General features: G+C 49.0%; 1 protein-coding gene across 1 annotated transcript; it reads right to left on the reverse strand.

Moving 5' to 3' along the window:
* Nucleotides 1-848: 848 nt before the first annotated feature.
* LOC123140959 (BTB/POZ domain-containing protein POB1) lies at nucleotides 849-4675 on the reverse strand. Its single transcript, XM_044560216.1, has 4 exons — nucleotides 3441-4675; nucleotides 2529-2620; nucleotides 1855-2134; nucleotides 849-1738 (listed from the first exon to the last, which is right to left on the reverse strand). Exons 1-4 carry the CDS (start codon nucleotides 3698-3700, stop codon nucleotides 1120-1122), a joined length of 1251 nt encoding a protein of 416 aa, XP_044416151.1. The 5' UTR covers nucleotides 3701-4675; the 3' UTR covers nucleotides 849-1119.
* Nucleotides 4676-25502: the final 20827 nt, after the last annotated feature.

The raw sequence follows: 25502 nt of genomic DNA on the forward strand, positions 1-25502 counted from the left end.
GGCTTTGGCGGCGTCCTTGGCGGCCTTCTTGTCGGCTTCAGCTTTGTCGGCGGCGGCACGTTCGGCGTCGGTGGACATGGTGATGATGAGGGCGACGCGGACGTAGAGGAAGTAGACGAACAGCGAGCAGTCGCTTCCCAAAAACCTATTCGCCTCTCTCCCGTACAGGAACATGAGAGACGGGGTTTCGGAGACCTGCTCTCCCGTCGACCATGTAGACGGCGGACGGGATGGAATCACTGGCGGCAGCAGCAGCAAAGGAACGACGGTGGGAGTGCGCGTGAGCAGATGTGATCTGTTCGTGACGGCTAGGGTTAGGGGGCACCGCACACTTATATAGGCTCAGCCGCGAGGAGAGACGTGGGCTCGACCCACGTCCGAGTCCGTGACAGCCCACGATCCGGCGTCTCAGATCGTGGTCCAGCTGTCAGAGAACTCTCCGTTAGTGACTGGCAAAAATAAGCGCGTAGGTGTGAGCTCGGCTCGGCTCAATCCCGCAACCCGCGCCGAGTCGTGCCGAGGAAGAGGAGTGCGCGAGGAACTCATCTCTTCTCAAGCTCCAATAGCATGTAGAAGAGAAACCCTTATAAGGAGGTCCAACTCCTCTTCCACTTCCGTGGTGGGACTAAACTTCCCACTCCACCTAGTGCCAATAAACCCACATGGGCCCTTAGAGATTTTTCAGAAATTGCTATATGGGCCTAGAGCCCATCTCAAATTTCAGCAAATATAAGACGTTTTTGTAGGCTACACTAGCCTAAAAAACGTTTTAAAAAACGTCTTACATTTTGAGACAGAGAAGTACAAAAGAAAAGGGATAGCTATCTTTTATGCATGGATGAGTATGTAGTATGACCATTGACTTTCATGAATCAGTTGGTTAAAACTATAGTGTGCATTAAGTGGTCAGCACCTTCGGTGCATAACAGAACACACAAGCAGAGGTAACAGCTTTACGACTGGTGAAAGTTTCCAACATCAACTTCTAGATATTTACTTGTGACATTAATTTCTGTCACCGAAAGAGAGCAGAGAAAATGCTAGCAAATAACTAGAGCACCTAATGCAGACATGGGACTTGAGCAAGGCACATCAAGCTAGCAGCTAATGCACACATTACTATGGCAGTGGTGTTATCTTCACGTGAATTTGCAGATGGAGTTTATCGTAGATGAAGTAAGGGTTGTCGTCAGCCATTAACTCCGACCAAGGAACGCAACAACCATCTTGTCCCATACTATCGGTGGAGGTGGTGCACCTGTACTTGGTGACGAACTTCAGCGATGGTCTTGTCTTTGCCCCAATCTCATAATCTATTTTCCCCCTTACTGCCCCCTTGTCTTCTAACATCTTTATGGCGAGGCTAAAAAATTGGGACTGATCTGTCGTCACACAACATGCCGAGAGGAAGAAGTCACGCCCCGCGCAATGGAACGACGGAGAACGCATTAATCCTGATGGGACCAGCCTGCAACACTTCTCACGCTTTATAGTGAAGTTAATTATACAAGATGGATGATCAATTTGAATGTCATCGGTCATCCCGAGCACCCATGGCACCAGTGGAAGTAAACGTGAACTCAAAATCTTGTCCCTTACTTCCGAATTTGGGTACCGTGAACGTGCCCACCTGAGCACAAAGTCATAAATGGATTCTTCCGATGCAGCCCCAAGGCGATTCCTTGATAAGATGGCCTGAATCCCAGCAAGAGGGACCCTCATTAGTTCATCTTGGAAGCTGACATAAAAAAAGCCATGTGTTGCCTTTAGATAATGATTTGTGACAAAAATGTACACATGCTTTTACTAATAAAAGGAAAAGAAGGGGTATATCATCCAATGGAGATCACTTACTTTGTTGACAGGAGCTCCTTGTACCTTTCTGCAAGGAATTGCTTGGCTGCCTCTTTGAGGGCAGCTGCCATTGAAATGGAACATGGCACATTTAGGCACCTCACTGCCGATTCTGGGGTCATAGGCAGGTCTAGCAGCCGCTGACTGCAAAGCTTCATGCAAGAAATGACCTCAAATTTGTCAGCGATCATCAAGATATCAAGTAGAAGAGTAGGCTCAGTTGTTGGTGTCAACTTCCCACTATACATAAAGATTAAAAGCTCCATGAAGGCCTTTTCCTCTGTTCCATGTAAGAAATGAACACAGGTAAGCATCAGGACTAATGAAACAATTCAATAAATCTCTACTGGTAACAGTTAAATAAAGAAGTACAAAAGAAAAGGGATAGCTATGCTTAATATCATGATTATGTAATTATGGCCAAAAAATACAAAATATCCCTTTCCTAGTGTATATATGGGGGAGATCAGAGTAACTAATTCCTCATGAGAAATTAATGATGCAGCAAACTCCAGTCCACTTGTCTACAATAAGTGATCGTCTTCTAAATTATACAAGAAGTAATCATCTTTTAAATTAAACAATATAGAAGTCAACAATATAATAATCAATGCAAAAACTAGAATCATTCGGTTATAAGATGACGATTGTCAGAGTACACTGAACACCGTTACCTGAATCTCCAATTGTAAGTGTTGCTTGCCTCTGATCAGACTCTTTCATGCCATTTGAGAAAAAGCTAAGAAGCAAAAAGCTTATCAGAAAGCTTAGTCCACTGATTGTATAACAAATGCAGTTAAGGTCATCTGAATTACCTTGAAGAAAAAAGGACTTCTTGCAGCAAGAATCGCTGAACTAATATGTATGGTATTGACTCGTAAAATAGGTGTGCCCGTCACAGTACTAGAAGAGTTAATACCTTCTCCATCATTGCCTACAAAATACCAAGGCTAGATAAATATAGAGAAACATGCAAAACTAGGGGTGTAGAACGGTAGAAAGCACATAACAACTTGACAAGGTTTTGCTCTAAAAATATATGAAGCACCATGTTCTCTATGGGCGCAGATTCATTCAATCAAATTTCAGGAATACAGCAAAATATTGAAGAACTTTGATGCTTGCGTAAACCATAATAAGCATGCATGTCAGTCGGTACAGTAATCATAAATGTTGGTGTGAAATAATTGATCACCTTGCCCTTTAGTCTAAGGCTGAATCACAGATAGAGGCGCCCCTAAACAGTAGTACTGCATTTATCTCACCAGCCAACAGAACTATCACTTGCAGATTGTTCCAAATCTTTCTACTTGTCCATATGGACCGACCATGTAGTTTGAATAACACTGCTGCATTCTAATTATATTGGGCATATGGATAACATATAATCCTACTATGTTAATTAATCGTTTCTTCTAAATAAATTTGATACCAACTAACGGAGGAGCAGATTTAAATGTCAGGACTACATTTGAAATATATAAACGAAGCGAACTTTAGAACCCCTAGGAAACAACGTGATCAGTTCATTGGAGGTACTTTACTCACTTTTGTCCTCCTCTGGGCGGCGCTTGCGTCTGTGAGACCCGGCAGCATCTTCACTGCCGACGACCTCTACCTTCAGCACCCTGTCGGAAAAGGCCTCGTTGTTGAAGGCGAACTCGAAGCTCTCGCCCACCACCGGCTCCTCCACCTCCGGCGGCCTGGCCGACGCGTCGTCTCTTGCCTTGCCGCGATGTTTCCATACAACTCGCCTCCACTTACCCTGCGTCATGTACGTAACCCTAGCTAACGCGGCGGAGGAAGAAGGCGCGCGGGGGTACAGAGCAGACAAGTCACGCTGCATCAAATATGTGCCCTCCAACTCCAATCCAGATCCAATGAACCGACCTTGACAAGACTTAGATTAGAATACGGATCCGGCTTCTGCCACTTTTACCTGTCACCACGCGTGATTGATGCAGACACAGACACGTATATACTAACATAATTACGAGATGTGGACGACACGGACGAACGCCTCCGGCGATGGCCACCGTGGTACCAAGTCTTCAACAGCGCGGTGGTCCGACTCCGACCTCCCGGACGACCTGCTCGACAATATCCACCTCAGGCTCGCCTCCCCGCGCGACCGCGTGCGCCTCGCCGCCGTCTGCAGGCCGCGGCGCTGCTCCTCTCGCCGCGCCGGACGAAGCACCCCCTGCGGTTCGTACTCGTCCAGCAGCAGGACGAAGCACCTGTGTGGGCCCGACGACGCGTGGATCCTGCGCCTCCAGTCCCGAGCAAGGCGGAGGACAAGTGCTTGGTCGACTCGCACGACAGCGGCTGGGTTGCGGCGCGCGATGACCAGGAGACTGTGCTCGTGAACCTCTTTTCCTGTGCCATATTCGAAAAAAAAAACCTCTTTTCCGGCGCCGACGTCGCGGTACGCTCACTGAGTAACCAGATCGTTAAGATCATCTTCTCCGATGCCTCTAGCTCTTCTAGAGGCTGCACCCTCGCTGCCAACCGGCGATTTGTCCAACATTGCACTATGCCAAGTTGGTTGCCGCAATAGCAGCAGGTGGACCATATCAGCTTTGTACACTACGTTCACGGACATTGCCTTCTGCAACGATGACTTGTATATGGCCTCTCACACCCCGACGGGATACTGCACTACTGGAATTCTGACGCTGGGTGTCATGCTCTTTGCCGAGTGCCAAAACACGGACACTCGGCAAAGAAAACAACGCCGAGAGTCACTTTCGGCAAACCTAGCTTCACAGCAAACTGCCTTCTTTGCTGTCACTGCCTCACGGCAAAGAGACACCGCACGGCAAACCCTGCAGACGCCGAGAGCGGCTCACGGCAAAGAGGAGCCATGTGGAATGCCCGTCCGCAACAGACGGCTCCTTCAGTTACTGTGTACATCACCGAGAGCCGATGAACGACACTCGGCAAAGTATATGCCACATCCTATTTTCTTTTTTGTGTGTGTTCTTTCTAACTGGCATGTGGTCCCACTGGTCACATTTATCAGTAAAAGTTTCAAATAATTTGCTAATTTTTTTTGAAAAAAATGACGATATATTTGCCGAGAGCTGCTCTCGGCAATTATCCTAACCAGTAGGACAGCGTGGCCCACATGGCAGCTGACAGTTTACATATCTTTGCCTAGATCTGGTCTCGGCAATGCTCGCCTTCTTTTCCGAGAGCTGCTTTCGGAAAAGGTGTGGGCACAACAGTAGTGTCTCCCAGACGACCAGTTTTCCGGAAGGTGCTCTCGGAAAAGGTGTGGGCACAATAGTAGTGTCTCCCAGACGACCAGTTTTCCGAGAGGTGCTCTCGGTAGTATGTCATTTTCCGAGTGTTGCTCTCGGAAATCTTTCCCATCCATTCTGCTGTTAAGCTATTTCTTTTCTGATCCCTGCAGATGAAAACAGCTACAGTGCAATTTGCAGTAGTCCACACATATATAGGCATAATTTGATCTAGTCCACACACACACACACACACACACACACACACACACATATATATATATATATATATGCATAATTAGGGATAGTCCACATCTTGTCACACACAAGTCGAATGTAGTATCCTAGTAGACGTCACACACAAGTCGCAAATTCATACATATTGTCACTACTTGCAAAACATGTGCACGTCACAATAGAAGTACACCTGTTCATATATAGATGATCTTGAGGAGGAGAGGCCATCGGGTTAACATTCCGGAGGAGGAGGGGCATCACTTGCACTGCTTCGAGATTGCATAAGAACCTATAAGAGTAGAGTCACGTGAGGGTGGTTCGTCCCTATGTAATGAATCTTCTACTCTAGTTTAGATAATGTTCTACCTCTAGTTGAGTCTCAAGCAGCTTCAACCTATTGTCAGTGTCTGCCCGTTCCTTTTCTCTAGACTCCTGCCCAACCTTCCGCCTTTGCTCCTCTTCAACAGCCCGCTGCTCCATTAAATCCTGTAACATGGCATTAGGCTCATATAGGTTGGAACGGTGCTATTTCGAGGCATGGACATAAATGAAAGGTTAGGATGCTAACCTTGAGACGCGCTATCTCACGTGATGCGGCGATTGGGCGACTCCGTATGGACGGAGTTGAGCAGGTGCTCGACGCGTGTATCACGTGCAGCTCGCGATGCGAGGAGGTGGCGATCGCCCCGTTGCAAAGGAGGTGGCGGCCATGGCCCTTCCCCTGGCCAGCAATGATGAGAAGCTCAGGATCAAGGGGCTTGGACGTAGGTTCGGCTTCCTGCCTGTGCACCTCCTGGAAGACCTCTTTGAAGGTCCCCCACTTCTCCTCCGCCGACTCGCTGCAGAACTCGACGCCATCCTTCCCCTTGTGGCCTTCTCTCCAGGCTTACAGGATGTGGACCGGGCGACCAACCTTCGCCTCCTGCAAAATTAACCATCAAGTTTAATGAACCAAGATGCACCGTGCGAAAAAGTTAACATCTTAATCCACATACAATGTGTTGCTTGAGAGTGGTTAGGTTCCGGCTCCCCTGGACATGAGTCGGGCCTGTCATTTTGGCTCGATCATTTCCTTTCTCCACATGCTGCGTCTGCCATGCTGGGTCACACCACATGTCAACCAGGTCCTCCCAACAATCGTCCTTCATCCAGGGTTCCTTCACCTAGTCAGACAAAATCGAATAATTGAGGAACAAGAGGGATGAATCAAAGTACTAGCAACCGATGTAGTCACTTACCACTGACATGTATTCTTCTCGCGACAAGTTGGTCTGGCAAGCAGTCTTCCTTGTCATCTTCTCTCCCTTGTCATCGAGCGGCCGACACTACATCACGGCTTTGTACCGCAGCGTGTGCTTGGTGTCAGAGAGTATCTTTCGGGCAGATTTCACGATGCCTTTGATCGCCTTCTGCTGCTCACCGTCCACGCAAGCAAATGTTTCCTACAAGAAAGCGTATGGCATCTTCTTACCATCCACACAAGCAAGGATTTGGATATGGAAAAATGAAGTGGTCGGAGCGAAGATACTTACAAAAAAAGCATTGATGACCTGGGTGGCCATGGTAACATTGTGCTCGTCCTTGTTGTGTTGGTAATGCTCCCAGGTTAAACCTGGCGACGGCGGATCGTCCTCACCCGGCTTGGACAATCCAGGGAAGTGCTTCTTCAAGAGGGAGCCGATGACGTGGTTCGGCGGGCGTGCCCCCTTAGGTTGTGTCGGGATAAATGTCCACTGACTGCATGATATAAAAGACAAGCATATGTGAGTATCAAAGCTGTGGCATCCAAAATATGATGCAAATGAAATGCTTGCTTACCCCTCTCCTGTTGGGCAAATGATAGGACGGTTGCTGGCAGCAGTTGGTTCCGGGACCTTCCTCGGACCACGCCCGGATTTCTTCCTCTTGGAAGTGTTGCTCGAGGTAGACCCCGAGCCGTCCGAGGTCTCCATGTCGCCCGACTCGGTAGCGAGCAGATCTGGTTCATCTAAGTCCACTCCGACATCGCCATCCGATGATGACTCGTCCTCGGGAGTGGCCTGATGGGAGGCGGACGACTCGGTCCTACCACTCGGGACTCTCCGGTACTTACTAGTGCCCCCATCAGAATATGAAAAACAAAATATATATGGTGAATATTAACCATACCACTTCAATAGGCATCAGACAATGTTTGTTCTTCAAATTTTGAACCATAATACTCCAGGCATTGGTTACAACTTTGGCATATATTTACATGTACATTACTCCAAAGCAAAATATCCTATAAGATATTGGTTTTGAGAATTTGAGATCCCTGAACTGAAGTTTTCCGGTTTGAAGCTAACCTGAGGGTGTCTCCAGCTGCCGCGCTACCCGAGGAGCTCTGCTGCGACGGCCGTCCTTGGGCCGCATCGAAGAACCGCCGTGTCGGCCGCCGGCCATGAAGCTTGGTGGCGGCCACAGTTGGGGGCGGTGGCCGCAGTTGGGGGCGGTGGAGGAGGGGTGGCGGTGGCCGCAGTTGGGGGCGGTGGAGGAGGGGTGGCGGCGGCAGTTGGTGGCGGTTGAGGGCGGCAGTTGGTGGCGGCGGCGGCGGTGGCGATTTCGGCGTCGGCGGCGGCGATGGCGCAGGGAACAGAGAGAGGAGAAGAATGAAGATAGAAAGAAAGGGGAACGGTTAAGATCTAGGTTAGATGCTTTACCGAGAGCGGCTCTCAGAAAAACTTTCCATTACCGAGAGCCGATAATCGACCCTCGGTAACAACTGCTCTAATTTTTTGTTTTCCTTCCCTTTGTGTTTTTGTTTGGCACTCTCTTTTTTGCATATGATATTTCATATGTTTTTACGACCAAAGTTTGAAAATGCCATGACTTTTGATGAACTTTTTTCGATAAAAGACTTTTGATGCACTCATATATATATATATATATATATATATATATATATATATATATATATATATGCTTTTTGGGTTAGATTTGTTCAAAACTCAATTTTAAAGAGTGTAAAGTAATAAACATGAGAAGAAGCAGTTCTTGACCATGGCCTACCCCCTCTCTCGGTGTCGGTCAACTTCCTACACCGGCACCGAGAGAGAACTTTAAAGAGTGTAAAGTAATAAACATGAGAAGAAGCAGTTTTTGACCGTGGCCTACCCCCTCTCTCGGTGCTGGTCAACTGCCTAGACCGCAGGGGCGCATATACATGCGATGGCCTCCTTCGAGAGCAAGAGAAGTTTCGAGGCCAACGGAGCAACAGGACCCGCACTTCCTGCACAAACCGGACACATTCCCTCTCGATACCCATAGACTATCTCGAAGAACGGGCCTAGACTTGGTATGTCATCTCGCGATGACATGCACTAACACGGAGGATCAGCTATTCACCGTGGACTACACCCTCTCGGTGCCGACCAACGCCCTAGACCTCTGGGGCCACCGGATGGGTGCTCGATCTAGAGACCGCCCGAGGGGGGGCACCCCTACATGTGTGTGGACCATGCATATGCATGCAGGGGTGGTGTGCTATTTGAATAAGAAACGCACGTCCTTGACGTGGCACGTGCCTCACAAACCACACACACGGGACGGGAACGTCGAGGACCGGCTGCGTTCGTCCACAAGACAGAGTCTTCGGTGGGTGATCCCGTGACAGAACGGGCCTAGACTTGGTCTGTCAGCTCGCGATGACATGCACTAACACGAAGAAGCAATTATTCACCGTGGCCTACCCCCTCTAGGTGCCGATCAACGCCCTAGACCGCCGGGGCCACCGAAGGGGTGCCGGTCTCTAGAACCGGGCGAGGCCCATCTGAAAAAGAAAACACAAGACGGTAATTATGATCTGCTAAGGTTGTTTGCCATGCATGGAAGAAAACAACAAAAAACTATAATATATATTATCGAGAATGCACAAGAAGGAAAAAGATCTAGGTTAGATGCTTAACCGAGAGGTTCTCTCGGAAAAAGTGGCCATTACCGAGAGCCGATAATCGACCCTCAGTAACAACTGCTCTACCAAGAGGCCCTCTCGGTATAACTGCAACAGCCAGGTTCCTCCAGCTCCCAGCGCATGCCTCTTTGCCGAGTTCCACCCTCGGTAAAGTTTTGTTCCCAGTTCTGTTCATACTGGTTTTTTGCTCGAGCAGGTGCAGTAAAAACATTTATACAATACTCAAACTTGCATTTCAAGTCACACAAGTTAACAACAAACTCACATAAGCATTAATCCATAAATAGTTCACACAAGCTTCATTTCAAATCACAAAGTAGCTCTCTAGTACAAGTGCCTACTTACTAATTAAACAACAAAGTGGTCTACATGCATGCACCATATGATAAAAAGCAACACCACAATTATGACAAACTGAAGGAGAATTATGAAGTTCTTCAATCCACTGAACCAGCTAAGCCGTGTCTAGCTTGCACCATTGCTTAATTCATTTGTTCTCTTTTGCTTAAGAAAATACTGATTGTAATGATACTCTGCCTTCTCTCTGTTGTTGAATGAGTTGTGGGAGTTGCCTTCATAACAAAGTATTTGTTCATTGCATTCCGACCATGAATCGTAGACTCCTGGACACCATCCTCTATACACCACATACCACTTCATCTACAAAAGAACAAGAAATAATGCACATCATACATAATCCACATAAGCATTCATCACTCATACAATCAAAAGCATCGCAAGTGGCCATCCAAGTCCATATCAGTAGGTACATAACTATACCACTAAATCAACGTCAAACTATCTAGGTGACTACTCCGAGGTGTAGTCGGTGAAACCAGTGATCGTCGTGTCAGAGCACGTGGGGGCATCCCCCACAGTGGAGGACCAAGCGTCGTCCGGAATGATGGTCGATGGACTCAATGCCTCCTTACGTGGTGGAGCCTTGCCCTCCTTAGCTGGGGGATTCTTCTTGGCCAGATCCACAAAAAACTTCATTAGGATGAGTTATGGGTTCTTCTCAAGGAGTGCCTCCAAGAGGTCCTCGACGCTCTTCTCCGTGACCGTGGAGTCGACCCTAATGGAAGCTTCGCCGTTGGAGGAAGCCATGGCCAAAAAATCGATCAATGCTAACACCTTTCATCACACAGTGGAAAATAACATAAGAACCAAACATCAAACATATAACATGAAGAGCTCACGCAGATCGACCGCCATCATCAAAAGTCGATTTTCTTCCTCCAAGAACAACTCTCATCGACACTCTCTCATGTATATACGGTGGACACTCTCGCTGGTGGTGGTATATATGGTGGACACTCTCTCACGGGTACTTCAACTTTCGGTGATGGTTGAGCTGGGTGAGCCCCTCGTGCGTTATCGAGATATAACATGAGGAGCTCACACAGATCAACCGTCATCGCCCAAAAGTTGTTTTTTCTTCCTCCAAGAACAACTCTCATCGACACTCTCTCACGTATATACGGTGGACACTCTCGATGGTGGTGGTATATATGGTGGACACTCTCTCACGGGTATTTCAACTTTTGGTGATGGTCGAGCTGGGTGAGCCCCACGTGCGTTATCAAGATATAACATGAGGAGCTCACACAGATCAACCGTCATCGCTCAAAAGTTGATTTTTCTTCCTCCAAGAACAACTCTCATCGACACTCTCTCACGTATCTCATCGGTCACATGCATATGATCGTCACTCGCTCAAGATAAAAATCTGTCGGGGAAATGACACCTATGGGACCACGAGGATCCCCTCTACGGTTGGCGGGAGCGGGGCTGTGGAAAGAGCAGGTCTGGCGAGTTAGTACGAGGAGATTTTACCCAGGTTCGGGCCGCGAGGAAGCGTAATACCCTTGTCCTGCTTTGGTTTATATTTGAGTGTTCTTGAGTTCTTGAACTAGCTACGGTGCATGCCTAGCCAAAAAGTCAGAATCCTCCTCCAGTATGCCTCGGGCCTCCTTTTATAGTCAAAAGGGGTTGCCACAGTGGCACACAGGAGGTGGAAAGTATACACAATGTACAAGCTTATCGCTTGACATCGTAGGACAAAACACATTTAGTGCACTACTTAGGTGTCCTCTTGCTTTATCGAGGACGGCAACGAAGCCCGTCCCGTCCGTTGCCGCTTCACCTTGCTTCGACACGCGTCCAGGCCAACGAGGCGTGTAGTGCCATGTAGGCTGGCAGGCTGCTGAGCTGGTGCGGTAGCAGTATCTTCATGAAGATCTGCATGCGACCACGCAGGTGCTTGACTAGTTGGTCTAGAAGCCACGCACTGCCACATGGGTACTTGCTTAGTTGGTGGGTCGGTCGCTGAGCTGGGTCGACAACGGGGCGGCAAAGCCTTGCCGCGGTCTTGTTGATATTCCCGGCAAGGGTCTTGCCGGGGCCTTGCGAGCGCCCTCGACAAGAGTCTTGTCGGGGCTTCGTGGATGCCTTAGGCAGGAGCCTTGCTGGGGCGTCATGGGCGTCCTCGGCAAAAGGGGCCTCGCCGGTGTCTTATCTTCTGGTTCTCATCTAGGCCTCAAAGGCCTTTTGTCTTCACAAAGATCTGCATGCCACCATGCTGGTGTTGGGGAACGCAGTAATTTCAAAAAAATTCCTACGCACACGCAAGATCCATCTAGGTGATGCATAGCAACGAGAGGGGAGAGTGTTGTCTACGTACCCTCGTAGACCGAAAGCGGAAGCGTTATGACAACGCGGTTGATGTAGTCGTACGTCTTCACGATCCGACTGATCCTAGTACCGAAAGTACGACACCTCCGTGATCTGCACACGTTCAGCTTGGTGACGTCCCATGAACTCTCGATCCAGCTGGGTGTCGAGGGAGAGCTTCGTTAGCACGACGGCGTGATGACGATGATGATGAAGTTACTGGCGCAGGGCTTCGCCTAAGCACTACAACGGTATGACCGAGGTGGATTATGGTGGAGGGGGCACCGCACACGGCTAAGACAATGTCAACTTGTGTGTCTATGGGGTGCCCCCCTCCCTCGTATATAAAGGAGTGGAGGAGGGGGAGGGCCGGCCCTCTATGGCGCGCCTTGGAGGAGTCCTACTCCCACCGGGTGTAGGATTCCCCCCCCCCTTCCCTAGTTGGATTAGGAGAGGAATGAAGGGGGAGGAAGGAGGCAGGAAAGGGGGGCCGGCCCCCCAACCAACTCGGATTGGGCTTGGGGGGCGCCCCCTCCTAGGCTCCCTTCTCCTCTCTCCCACTATGGCCCAATAAGGCCCATATACTTCCCGGGAGGTTCCGGTAACCTCCCGGTACTCCAGTAAATGCCCGAACTCACCCGGAACCATTCTAATGTCCAAACATAGTCATCCAATATATCGATCTTTATGTCTCGACTATTTCGAGACTCCTCGTCATGTCCGTGATCATATCCGGGACTCTGAACTACCTTCGGTACATCAAAACACATAAGCTCATAATACCGATCGTCGCCGAACGTTAAGCGTGCGGACCCTACGGGTTCGAGAACTATGTAGACATGACCGAGACACGTCTCCGGTCAATAACCAATAGCGAAACCTGGATGTTCATATTGGCTCCCACATATTCTACGAAGATCTTTATTGGTCAAACCGCATAACAACATACGTTGTTCCCTTTGTCATCGGTATGTTACTTGCCCGAGATTCGGTCGTCGGTATCTCAATACCTAGATCAATCTCGTTACCGGCAAGTCTCTTTACTCGTTCTGTAATGCATCATCCCGCAACTAACTCATTAGTCAAATTGCTTGCAAGGCTTATAGTGATGTGCATTACCGAGAGGGCCCAGAGATACCTCTCCGGCAATCGGAGTGACAAATCCTAATCTCGATCTATGCCAACTCAACAAACACCATCGGAGACACCTGTAGAGTAGCTTTATAATCACCCAGTTACGTTCTGACGTTTGGTAGCACACTAAGTGTTCCTCCGGTATTCGGGAGTTGCATAATCTCATAGTGATAGGAACATGTATAAGTCATGAAGAAAGCAATAGCAAATAAACTAAACGATCAAGTGCTAGGCTAACGGAATGGGTCAAGTCAATCACATCATTCTCTAATGATGTGATCCCGTTAATCAAATGACAACTCATGTCTATGGCTAGGAAACTTAACCATCTTTCATTCAATGAGCTAGTCAAGTAGAGGCATACTAGTGACACTCTGTTTGTCTATGTATTCACTCATGTACTAAGTTTCCGGTTAATACAATTCTAGCATGAATAATAAACATTTATCATGATATAAGGAAATATAAATAACAACTTTATTATTGCCTCTAGGGCATATGTCCTTCAGCTTGCGCCTCCCGAGCCTTGGTTCCAATATCGTCGATGGTGTCAGAACTCTTGGGCTCAAGAGTGGCGACCTCGCTGGTGTGGGGCAAGTTGCCCCGACAAGGCTCTTGCCGGGGCTACGCAGGCTGCCCCGGCAAGGCTCTTGCCAGGGGAAAGCCCACCTTGTCCCTTTGCTCCTCGTGACTCTGTCTTGGCGTTGCTCTGGTTGTCTTACATCTCCGCTTCCTCTTCAGCCCCGCCAAGCGCGGCTGCAGGCGTGTGGCTGTGACTGCCCGCTCACAATTAAAGGGGTACAAGAAAGGACCCCTACTTTTGTACACCGACAGGAGCCCCCGGTCCTGGGCCACATATAAACGCGGAGTGTTATTGGGCCAGGCCCAGAACGGTGTGCGGGTGTGCGCGGTGGAGTTTTACCGCGGTAACTCCCTCGCCAGTTGTGTTTCCCCATGACCTGTGTTGAATGCATGACGTGGGGGTCGTGCGTGGAGCGGTTGCAGCACACTCGCGTCACGTCGTGGTAAATGGTAAAGAGGCGGCCCGCGTCTTCCCCATAAAAAGGAAATCTGCAGGGGCGCTGCTCATTTACCCTCTGCGCCTTCCCCAATCTTGGAACCGTCGTTCCCCTCTTCTTCCTCAAGCTCTTGCCTTTGCTCGCCGCCGCCGCACCCCCATTGCCCTCGATTCTTTCGCTCTGAGCCGCTATGGCGCCCAAGGCAGGCAAGGGTAAAGGAGCGGCCAAGGACGCCGGGGAGAAGGAGGCACCAGAGAGCGAGTTGGCGGCGCTTCGGACGCAGCACGCCTACTTCCCCTCGACGGTCGATGCGGTCCACCTCAGGGACTACTCGGGCATGTCGAACTTCAGGTACTCCCCGGAGGCGAACGTGAGCCCCAACGCCAGGCTGAACCTGTTCTTCAAGGGCGTCCTCGAAGCCCTGGAGCAGCTCCGTTCCAATCGAGCGTCCCATCTGGCCAATGAGGCCCGGAAGCTCTGCCGGGGCGCCCTGACCAAGGTCCTCACCAAGGTGGCATTCTGGAACCCCAGCGTCGACTTTGCCAATGCGCTGGAGAGCTTGCCGGAGGATGTGGACCTCGTGGCGCTCGAAGAGCGTATCAAGCCCATCATCAGCCGCGTTGACGGAGTCAAGGGGGTGGAGGGCCAGCGCCGGGACTAGGCACCCCATTTCTCATCGCTGCTGCGAGTTCATGTCCAAGACGATTTTATCTTAAGTTAGAACCGCAACAACAATTGATGTAATATAACTCTGAAGTACTTTAAGATGAAACATGCTATCTTCCTGTGTTGATCTTTCTTTGTATGTATACACCCTACGCCCAGTGGGATAGGTTTGCCGGCGCGTAAACCCATGCTATGGCGCTTTGAGGACAGATCCTTAGCAGCCTGCCGGGGGCGCTTGCTGCCGGGTAAACCACCTTGCCGCTATCAACGCGGCCGCTTGAACTATTGAGCGGACTCGAAATAGAACAAGGGCGTTGCTAATAGAGGGCAGGTCACCTTGCCGTTCTTAGTGCGGCCGCTCAAACTGTTGAGCGGACTCAAAACAGAACAAGGGGCGTTGCCAATAGCGGAAGGGTCCCATCGCATGCAGGTTTTCCGTATGAAGAGCAAGATCTTTCGAGGAGAATAACCTTATATAAAAAGGAATTGCTCAAAGTTGTGCGTGACTTAGCTTTTCGGTCGCCACGCAGATGGTTGTTGCGGCTGCGGACAACACCGCCCCGCCTAGCTGATGGCACCAGAGCGTGGCCAATCGTCGTCGCCTTCCTCCCTCGAGCCATCGTGATGAAGAAATCGATGAGCTGACTCCAAAACTGGATTTTCACAACTGCGCCCCCTACCTGGCGCGCTAAAGATGTCGGAGAAATGACACCTATGGGACCACGAGGATCCCTTCTACGGTTGGCGGGCGCGGGGTTGTGGAAAGAGCGGGTCTAGCGAGTTAGTACGAGGAGATTTTACCCAGGTTCGGGCCGCGAGGAAGCGTAACACCCTAGTCCTGCTTTGGTGTATATGTGAGTGTTCTTGAGTTCTTGAACCAGCTGCGGTGCATGCCTAGCGAAAAAGTCCGAATCCTCCTCCAGTATGCCTCGGGCCTCCTTTTATAGTCAAAAGGGGTTGCCACAGTGGCACACAGGAGGTGGAAAGTATACACATTGTACAAGCTTATTGCCTGACATCATAGGACAAAACGCATTTAATGCGCTACTTAGGTGTCCTCTTGCTTTATCGGGGACGGCAACGAAACCCGTCCCGTCCGTTGCCGCTTCGCCTTGCTTCGACATGCATCCAGGCCAACGAGGCGTGTAGTGCCATGTAGGCTGGCTGGCTGCTGAGCTGGTGCGGTAGCAGTGTCTTCACGAAGATCTGCATGCGACCACGCAGGTGCTTGACTAGTTGGTCTAGAAGCCACACACTGCCACATGGGTACTTGCTTAGTTGGTGGGTCGGCCGCTGAGCTGGGTTGGCGATGGGGCGGCAAAGCCTTGCCGCGGTCTTGCTGATATTCCCGGCAAGGTTCTTGCCGGGGGCTTGCGAGCGCCCTCGGCAAGAGTGTTGCCGGGGCTTCGTGGATACCTTCGGCAGGAGCCTTGCCGCGGCCTCGTGGGCGTCCTCGGCAAAAGGGGCCTCGCCGGTGTCTTGTCTTCTGGTTCTCATCTAGGCCTCAAAGGCCTTTTGTCTTCACAAAGATCTGCATGCCACCATGCCGGCGCCTCCCGAGCCTTGGTTCCAATGTCATCGATGGTGTCAGAACTCTTGGGCTCAAGGGTGGCGACCTCGCTAATATGGGGCAAGTTGCCCCAGCAAGGCTCTTGCCGGGGCTATGCAGGCTGCCCCGGCAAGGCTCTTACGGGGGAAAGCCCACCTTGTCCCTTTGCTCCTCGCGCCTCTGTCTTGGCGTTGCTTTGGTTGTCTTGCGTCTCCGCTTCCTCTTCAGCCCCGCCAAGCGCGGCTGCAGGCGTGTGGCTGCGACTACCCGCGCACAAGTAAAGGGGTACAAAAAAGGACCCCTACTTTTGTACACCGACAAAATCACTACTCCGTCCCATAATATAAGACGTTTTTTGACAAACAACAAAATCTAATAGATGCAAATAACAAAAAATCCATACATACATCCACACATAGCATCCATGCATACAAATTATCAACAATTATCTACATTTTTTCTTTTGATAAAGAAAAAATGTATCTACATGGCATCCATCCATCTATCAATCCATCCATCCATCCATCTATCAATCCATCCATCTATCTATGCATCCATCTACCAATCCATCCATCTATCTATGCATCCATCTATCAATGCATGCGGTGGAGGGGGCGCCGACTGATGGAGGGGTGCCGGTTGGTGGGGAGCAGAGGAGAGGAGAGGAGTGGAGGGGCGCCGGTCGGTGGGGAGCAGATGAGAGAAGAAACAACAGGGGGAATATGCTTAAGTAGTCGACGTCACCTTTACCGAGTGCTTGTCGGTGCGGCTCTCAGAAAAGAAATCAACTCTAGATCTAGGTTACACTTTTACCGAGAGTAACTCTCGGGAAATATGTCCCCCTAGATCTAGGTTAGATGCTTTACGGAGAGGAACTCTCGGAAAATATGTCCCCCAAGATCTCGGTTAGATGCTTTATGGAGAGGAGCTCTCGGAAAAAGTGGCCATTACCGAGAACCGAAAACCGACCCTCGGTAACAACTGCTCTAATTTTTTGTTTCCTTCTCTTTGTGTTTTTGTTTGGCACTCTCTTTTTTGCATCTGATATTTCATATGTTTTTACGACCAAAGTTTGAAAATGCCATGACTTTTGATGCACTCATAGATATATATATGCCTTTTGGGTTAGATTTGTTCAAAATTCAACTTAAAGAGTGTAAAGTAATAAACATGAGTAGAAGCAGTTTTTGACCGTGTCCTACCCCCTCTCTCAGTGCCAGTCGACTTCCTAGGCCGGCACCGAGAGAGAACTTTAAAGAGTGTAAAGTAATAAACATGAGAAGAAGCAGTTGTTGACCGTGGCCTACCCCCTCTCTCGGTGCCGGTCCAATTCCTAGTCCGCAGGGGCCACCGGATGGCCCGGGCATATAGATGTGATGGCCTCCTTTGTGAGCACGAGAAGTTTCGAGGCCAACGGAGCAACAGGACCCGCACTTCCTGCACAAACCGGACACATTCCCTCTCGATACCCATAGACTATCTTGAAGAACGGGCCTAGACTTCGTATGTCATCTCGCGATGACATGCACTAACACAGAGAATCATTTATTCACCATGGACTACACCCTCTTGGTGCCGATCAATGCCCTAGACTGTCGGGACCACTGGATGGGTGCTCGATCTAGAGACTGCCTGATGGGGGGGCACCCCTACATGCTTGTGGCCGATGCAGATGCATCCAGGGGTGGTGTGCTATTTGAATAAGCAACGCACGTCCTTGACATGGCACGTGCCTCACAAACCACACACACGGGGCGGGAACGTCAAGGACCGACTGCGTTCGTCCATGAGGCAGAGTCTTCGATGGGTGATCCCGTGACAGAACGGGCCTAGACTTGGTCTGTCATCTCGCGATGACATGCACTAACACGAAGAAGTAGTTATTCACCATGGCCTACACCCTCTCGGTGCCGAACAACTCCCTAGACCGCCGGGGGCACCGGATGGGTGCTCGATCTAGAGACCGCCCGAGGGGGGGAGGGCACGCCTACATGCATGTGGCCCATGCATATGCATACAGGGTGGTGTGCTATTTGAATAAGCAACGCACATCCTTGACGCGGCACGTGCCTCGCAAACCACACAGACGGGCGGGAACGTCGAGGACCAGCTGCGTTCGTCCGCGAGACAGAGTCTTCGGTGGGTGATCCCGTGACAGAACGGGCCTAGACTTGGTCTGTCATCTCACGATGACATGCACTAACACGAAGAAGCAGTTATTCCCCGTGGCCTACCCCCTCTAGGTGCCGAACAACGCCCTAGACCGTCGGGGCCATCGGAGGGGTGCCGCTCTCTAGAACCGAGCGAGGCCCATCTGAAAAAGAAAACACAAGACGGTAATTATGATGTGCTAAGGTTGTTTGCCAAGCATGGAAGAAAATTACAAAAAAAAAGTATAATACATATTATCGAGAATGCACAAGAAGGAAAAAGATCTAGGCTAGATGCTTTACAGAGAGTGTCTCTCGGAAAAAGTGGCCATTACCGAGAGCCGATAGTCGACCCTCGGTAACAACTGCTCTAATTTTTGGTTTTCCTTCTCTTTTAGTTTTTGTTTGGCACTCTATTTTTTGTATCTGATATTTCATATGTTTTTACGACCAAAGTTTGAAAATGCCGTGACTTTTGATGAATTTTTTCGATAAAAGACTTTTGATGCACTCATAGATATATATATGCTTTTTGGGTTAGATTTGTTCAAAACTCAACTTTAAAGAGTGTAAAGTAAAAAACATAAGAAGAAGCAGTTGTTGACCGTGGCCTACCCCCTCTCTCGGTGCCAGTCAACTTCCTAGACCGGCACCGAGAGAGAACTTTAAAGAGTGTAAAGTAATAAACATGAGAAGAAGCAGTTGTTGACCGTGGCCTACCCCCTCTCTCGGTGCCGGTCAACTTCCTAGACTGCAGGGGCCACCGGATGGGCCATGCATATACATGCGATGGCCTCCTTTGTGAGGACGAGAAGTTTTGAGGCGAACGGAGCAATAGGCCCATCTGAAAAAGAAAACACAAGACGGTAATTATGATGTGCTAAGGTTGTTTGCCAAGCATGGAAGAAAATAACAAACAAAGTATAATACGTATTATCGAGAATGCACAAGAAGGAAAACGATCTAGGTTAGATGCTTTGCCGAGAGGGGCTCTCGGAAAAAGTGGCCATTACCGAGAGCCAATAGACGATCCTCGGTAACCACTGTCGGTGCGGCTCTCGGAAAAGCCCCCGAGATCTAGGTTAAGACTTTTACCGAGTGTCGCTATGGTTGGCTCTCGGAAATATTTCCCGCGGGGACTTATGCAAAATTTCCCCCTCGTGCGCACTCACTCCTTTCTTCTCTCTATTTCTCTCGCCCCTGCTCTATTCCCCCTCTGTTCGCTGCCGCCCTCAGCGCCGCCGCCGCCACCGGGAGTGCCTCCCCCGAACCCTCCACCTCCACCGAGCCCCCCCCCACCGCCACCTCCACCGAGCTCGTCCACCGCCACCATCTCGTCCAAGCTTCACCGAGCACCACCGGCGCGGCATCCCCTCCACCGAGCTCTACCACGTCCGGCATCCACCTCCCCTGTCGCCCCCTGCCTCGTTGGTGAGCCCCTACTCAGTCTTGTTTTTTGAAATAAAAGGGGTTCCCCCTCTCCATTACAACAAAAGGTGTATATATATGCATAGTGAATAATGTGTGTGAGTGTGTGCTTTGTATGTGTGTGTGTCAGTGAGAAATGTTGGTGTGTGTTGGTGGATGTGCTGTTGATGTGTGTGTGTGAGTGAGTGAGTGATGTTGGTGTGTGGGGGTGGCTGCTATTGGTGTGTGGGTGTGTGTGTTGTGGGTGTTCTTGTTTAGATATGATTGACACTACTCATTCTTTCATGCAGGGCATGCATCTATTTTGACAATAGAGAGAGTGAATTCCATTGCACGCTTCAAGGGTAATCTCTTCCCGTTCATGTGTAGGTTTTCATTATTTGTAGATCACCTAAATAGTCGCGTAACCTAGGTGTCTCCCATTCGGAAGGGTTGTATCTATAAATATGCAAGTCTTTGCATATTATAACCTCAACTCTTTCGAATTGTCCATGTTTTCCATGGACAACCCGAGAATGTGTAGGTGGGTCGTTTTCATGTTGTACTTCGATCCGAGACAGAATTTCGACAGTGTCTCCTTGTTGTTCTCTAGATACACATCCTCTTGACTTATTGTTGAGACGTGTATTTGGAGAACAGTGGGGAGGTGTTGCCGAAGTTTTGTCTCGGGTCGGAGTACGGCATGGAAGCGGACCCAGCCTACACATTCTCTGGTGCGATTAGGTTTCACTTTATATCAGAGGATGGAAGAACGTGAGTGGATGTACACTGGAGATCCCAACATGGAGGGTATGACCCCTGAGTGGAGGTCGAAGACCAATGATTTCCTGGAATTAGTATTTGCTGGAAAAAGCCAGTTCGTGGAATTTGGTGCCCATGCACGGAGTGTGATAACTAGACTGAAAGAGATAAGATTACTATGAGTAAACACTTAGGCAAATATGGGTTTACGCCAGGCTATTACCGATGGATCTTTGGATCTTTCACGGTGAGACAGAACAGTCCAGGGCGGAGGTGGTGCGACAACGCACCGGCGAATATGATACTCGGATTGAAAACCTGTTAGATGACATCCGCCGTGCGGATCCGCGGGAGGACCCGAACTCCGAGGGGCCGCCGGAAAGCCCAAAAGAGTATCATGCAGCTTTGTTTGCGGCACAGAAACCCCTTTCATGCCCATACAGAGGTTACTCAACTAGATGGCATTGCACACCTAATGGCCCTGAAGGCAAACCATAACATGAGCATAATTTGCTTCAATGAGTTATTGTCAGTTATTGCTAGCATGTTGCCTAAAGAAAATATATTGCCAAAGAACATGTACGAGTCCAACAAAATCCTCGGTTCACTTAAGATGCCGTATGAGCAAATACATGCTTGTCCAAACGGATGCATGTTATTTAGAAATGAACATAAAGATACGAATTATTGTGTCAAGTGCAAATCCTCTAGGTATATTGAGGTAATAGATGATGATGGTAACAAGAGGTAGCTCACAATTTCCGTCAATATCCTTCGATATCTTTCATTCACAGAAAGGATCCAGAGGCTTTATATGACCGAGGAACCTGCCCTATATATGAGATGGGCCGCCGAAGGGAAGATGTACAATACAAAAAAGATGCAACATCCACGGGATGGTGAAGCATGGAAGAAATTTGTTGAAATTCATAAGAAAACAGATGACTGGAAGAGTGTAGTTGTTGGGATAACAACCGACGGGTTCAATCCATATGGTTTGATGGCTGCCATATACAGTTGTTGGCCAGTATATGTTATCCCCCTGAATCTGCCCCCCTGGCGTTTGCATGCAACGACGTCACATGTTCCTGACATTGATAATTCCAGGTCCTAACTATCCTGGGAAGCATATGAGTGTGTACATGGAGCCATTGGTGGACGACTTACTTGTTGCTTGGAACAATGGGGTCCGGACATACGATGCCATTGCAAAGAAGCACTTTAATATGCATATCTGGTACCACACATCGCTACATGACCTACCGGCACGTGTGATATCTTGTGGTTGGTGTGTAAAGGGGAAGTGGCCTTGCCCAATGTGTCGACAGTGTGTGACTTTCATTTGGCTGGCTAAGGGTCACAAGTATGTATGCTTTGACCAACATCGGCAGTTCCTTCGTATTGATCACCCATACAGACAAGACATGTGCACTTCCAAAAAGGTGTTATTATTGATGACCCACAACCACCTATTATGACCGGTGCCCAGCTTAAGGATGAGTTAGAAGCTCTCGAGGAAAAGCTCGATGGGAAAGGTTTTGTGGTATATGGACAGACACATCAGTGGACTCACATTCCAAGCTTATGGAGGCTCCCTTACTTTAAAGATCTTCTACTTCCACACAACATTGATGTAATGCACACTGAAAAGAATATCGCGGAGGCCTTACTCGGTACGCTCGTCGACACCGAGAAGTCAAAGGATAACATTTAGGCTAGGATCGATCAAGCCTAGCTATGCAACAGGCCAAAATTAAATTTGGTGCCTCGTGCAAAAGCTAATTCTTGGAAGAAGCCACAAGCCCCTTTCACCCCTTCAATGCCCCAAAGGAAGGAAATTCTCCAATGGATTGTGAACAACTTGTACTTCCCTGATGGATATGCAGCTAATATCATGAGGGGAGTGAATATGGCTACAAAGCGAATAGGAGGCCTCAAGTGTCATGACTACCATGTATGGTTTGAGCGGATAATGCCTGTGATGATTCGAGGGTATGTCAGAGAGGATATTTGGCGAGTGCTGGCGGAGTTGAGCCACTTCTTCCGTCAGCTTTGTGCCAAAGAACTAGATTATGAAGTGGTTGCAAAGTTGGAGGAACAAGCACCTGAGTTGCTATGCAAGTTAGAGAGGATATTTCCACCAGGTTTCTTTAATCCGATGCAACATATGATCTTACATCTCGCGTATGAGGCTAGAGTGGGAGGACCTGTGCAGTTCCGATGGCAGTATGCACCTGAACGGTAGTTCAAGCATCTTCGTGGAAAATGTAAGAATAAAGCCCGCATTGAAGCCTCCATGGCCGAGGCATACCTGAACGAGGAGGTGGCCACAACCACGACAAAGTACTATCATGACAGTATTCAAACTAGGTTAAATCCAGCTCCTCGTTACAATGAAGAAACCACCAGTATTGTTTCCGACCTTAGCCTCTTCGAAGGCCAAGGTGGCAAAGCAAGTGGATTGAAGCGCAAGAACTTTTCACCTACTGAGTGGTCGACTATTATGATCTATGTCTTGACCAACATGGAAGAAGTGCAATCGTACATAAAGTAAGTGTAGAACACCTTTATTGACAACTAGTCACTAGTCTTGAGTTCTAACTTGAATTCTTCCCATTGCTAGGGAATTCCAGAACGAATTCTGGAAACTACCACGGCCCCCTAGCGACAAAGAATCAGCAAACCTTCTTGAAGATACCAATGCTGATGGCGGTGTCATTTCTTGGTTCTCAAGAAAAGTAACTTTTCTAACTTTATGTTACTTCAAGTTGATCTTACTTGCCGGTAATGCTTCCACTAATGAACCAGACAATCTCCTATTAATCTTGTAGGCATATCAGGAGGTTGATATGGACGCCAAAGTGAGAGAAGTAGCCAAAGGTTTTGAATACGAGGCCAAGTCATTTAAGGCTTACGACATGAATGGGTATCGCTTCCACACTGATAAACACACGTGCGAGAGGCCCAACCGAAGGTCAATAAATAGTGCGGTCTATTGTCTAGGGACAGATTGACGTCACTACTATGGAACCATCGAAGAAATTTATGAGCTGCGGTATTATGGTTTACAAGGAGTGAAGCCCATCATATTCAGATGCAGTTGGCTCAATCCTGAGAAAGTGAGACGAACCCCTAGTTTTGGCTTGGTCGAAGTTGAACGAGCATCGAAATATGCAGGAAATGATGTCTATATTATGGCTCAACAGGCTACACAAGTGTTTTTTCTCCCATACACGTGCACATCTACGGAATATATCGATATCTTGAAGTGGGATGTCGTGTACAAGGTACCCCGCGTATCAAGGTACCTACCCCAAACAAGGACGATTACCATATAAACCCTAACACATAGAGGGAGAGTTCTTTCAAGAAGCAGACACTCACGAAGACGAAGATGATGCAGAGGAAGATGATGGCGTGCATCACGAAGATGATGCTATGGAACATCAGGCCATGGATGACATGGAAGTAGATAATGCAAAGGACGAATACGAGGATGTTTCTGACCCTCGAGATTTGGCATTACTTATGCGATGGCACATGGGGCTAGATGAGGATGAGGGCCCCCCCTGAAGACTTCGAGGATGAATGTATGAACGGGCGTGATAGCGATGATGAAAGCCCTGATCCAAATGTGGCACCTAATATTGAACCTTATTTCTAACAACTCCATGTAATCGTGTGAGAACTCTATGTATGTGTGTCACAACTCTATGTATTCGTGTGTGTAACAACTCTATGTATTCATGTGTGCAACAACTCTATGTATTCGTGTGTGCAACAACTCTATGTATTTGTGTGTGTAACAACTATACGTATTATTGCGACAATTCCATTTATTCTTCATATGTGATATATTTATTGTACTTACATCAAGTTGTATCATCTGTACTAACTGTTTGTTCTTCTTCGTATCAGGTGATTGAAACATGACAGGTAGCAACAAGAATCCAAAGGAAAGTCTGAAAAAAATGACAGCTCTGTACAACAATCAACTTGCTCGACCGGTGAAAGTGGTGGCCGCTCCTTCATCGGTTGCCAGAACTGCCAAGAAGGCCAAACGATTGGCGGATCTAGACACCCATCCGAAAAACATGCGAAAAAAGGTCGAGTACCATGCGGGGGAGGAGTAGGAGGCGGACGAGGTGGAGGCGGGCGAGGAGGGGGAGTAGGTGAGGCAGGAGGAGGAGGAGGACGAGGAGGGGGGCGAGGAGGGGGAGTAGGGGGACGAGGAGGGGGAGCAGGTGAGGCAGGAGGAGGAGGCGGACGAGGAGTACGTAAAGAAGCCCGCAGTAGAGCACCTCTTTCTTCTCCTGGACCCTCTTATGCAGTGCTTCGCCGTGCTCAGGAGGAGGAAACAGAGGATGGGGATGAGGCGAGTGAGGAGGAGGACGAGGAGGATTTTGCGGAGGAGGTGGTGGAGGATGAGGAGGAGGAGGTGGTGGAGGACGACGCCGCCGAGAGGAGGCTGGTTGTTCGTCAGGTTTCTGAGGGTGGGGATGGACCCTCACGGGTGACAGAGCACCATGAGGTGAGCGGCTCGCAACCGAGCGGTTCGACTATCAGCACTACTTCCAGAGGGAAAGTGTGGCTGCGTGGTCCTTCAAAGCTTCCAAAACGTCCATATGTGCATAGAGACGTGTTGATTAAATAAATGGGAGAGAAGTAAGTGGTTATCTCGACTCATCCCATATAAATTGTACCTTTTGTCATTTCCTCACATATAATATGACTTCACTCTTCGTAATGCAGAAGCTTAGTAAAAGGTGGTGAGAGGCGTCTGCCATGGTCGCCGAGTGGCATCGTTGGGGGTCTTTGTAGGTTAAATTATCCTGGACTGGTCACTTTGCCGAACGGTATCATTGAGCCAGCTTGGTC

Source organism: Triticum aestivum, chromosome 6D (assembly GCF_018294505.1).
Source record: "Triticum aestivum cultivar Chinese Spring chromosome 6D, IWGSC CS RefSeq v2.1, whole genome shotgun sequence".
Lineage (NCBI taxonomy): Eukaryota > Viridiplantae > Streptophyta > Magnoliopsida > Poales > Poaceae > Triticum > Triticum aestivum.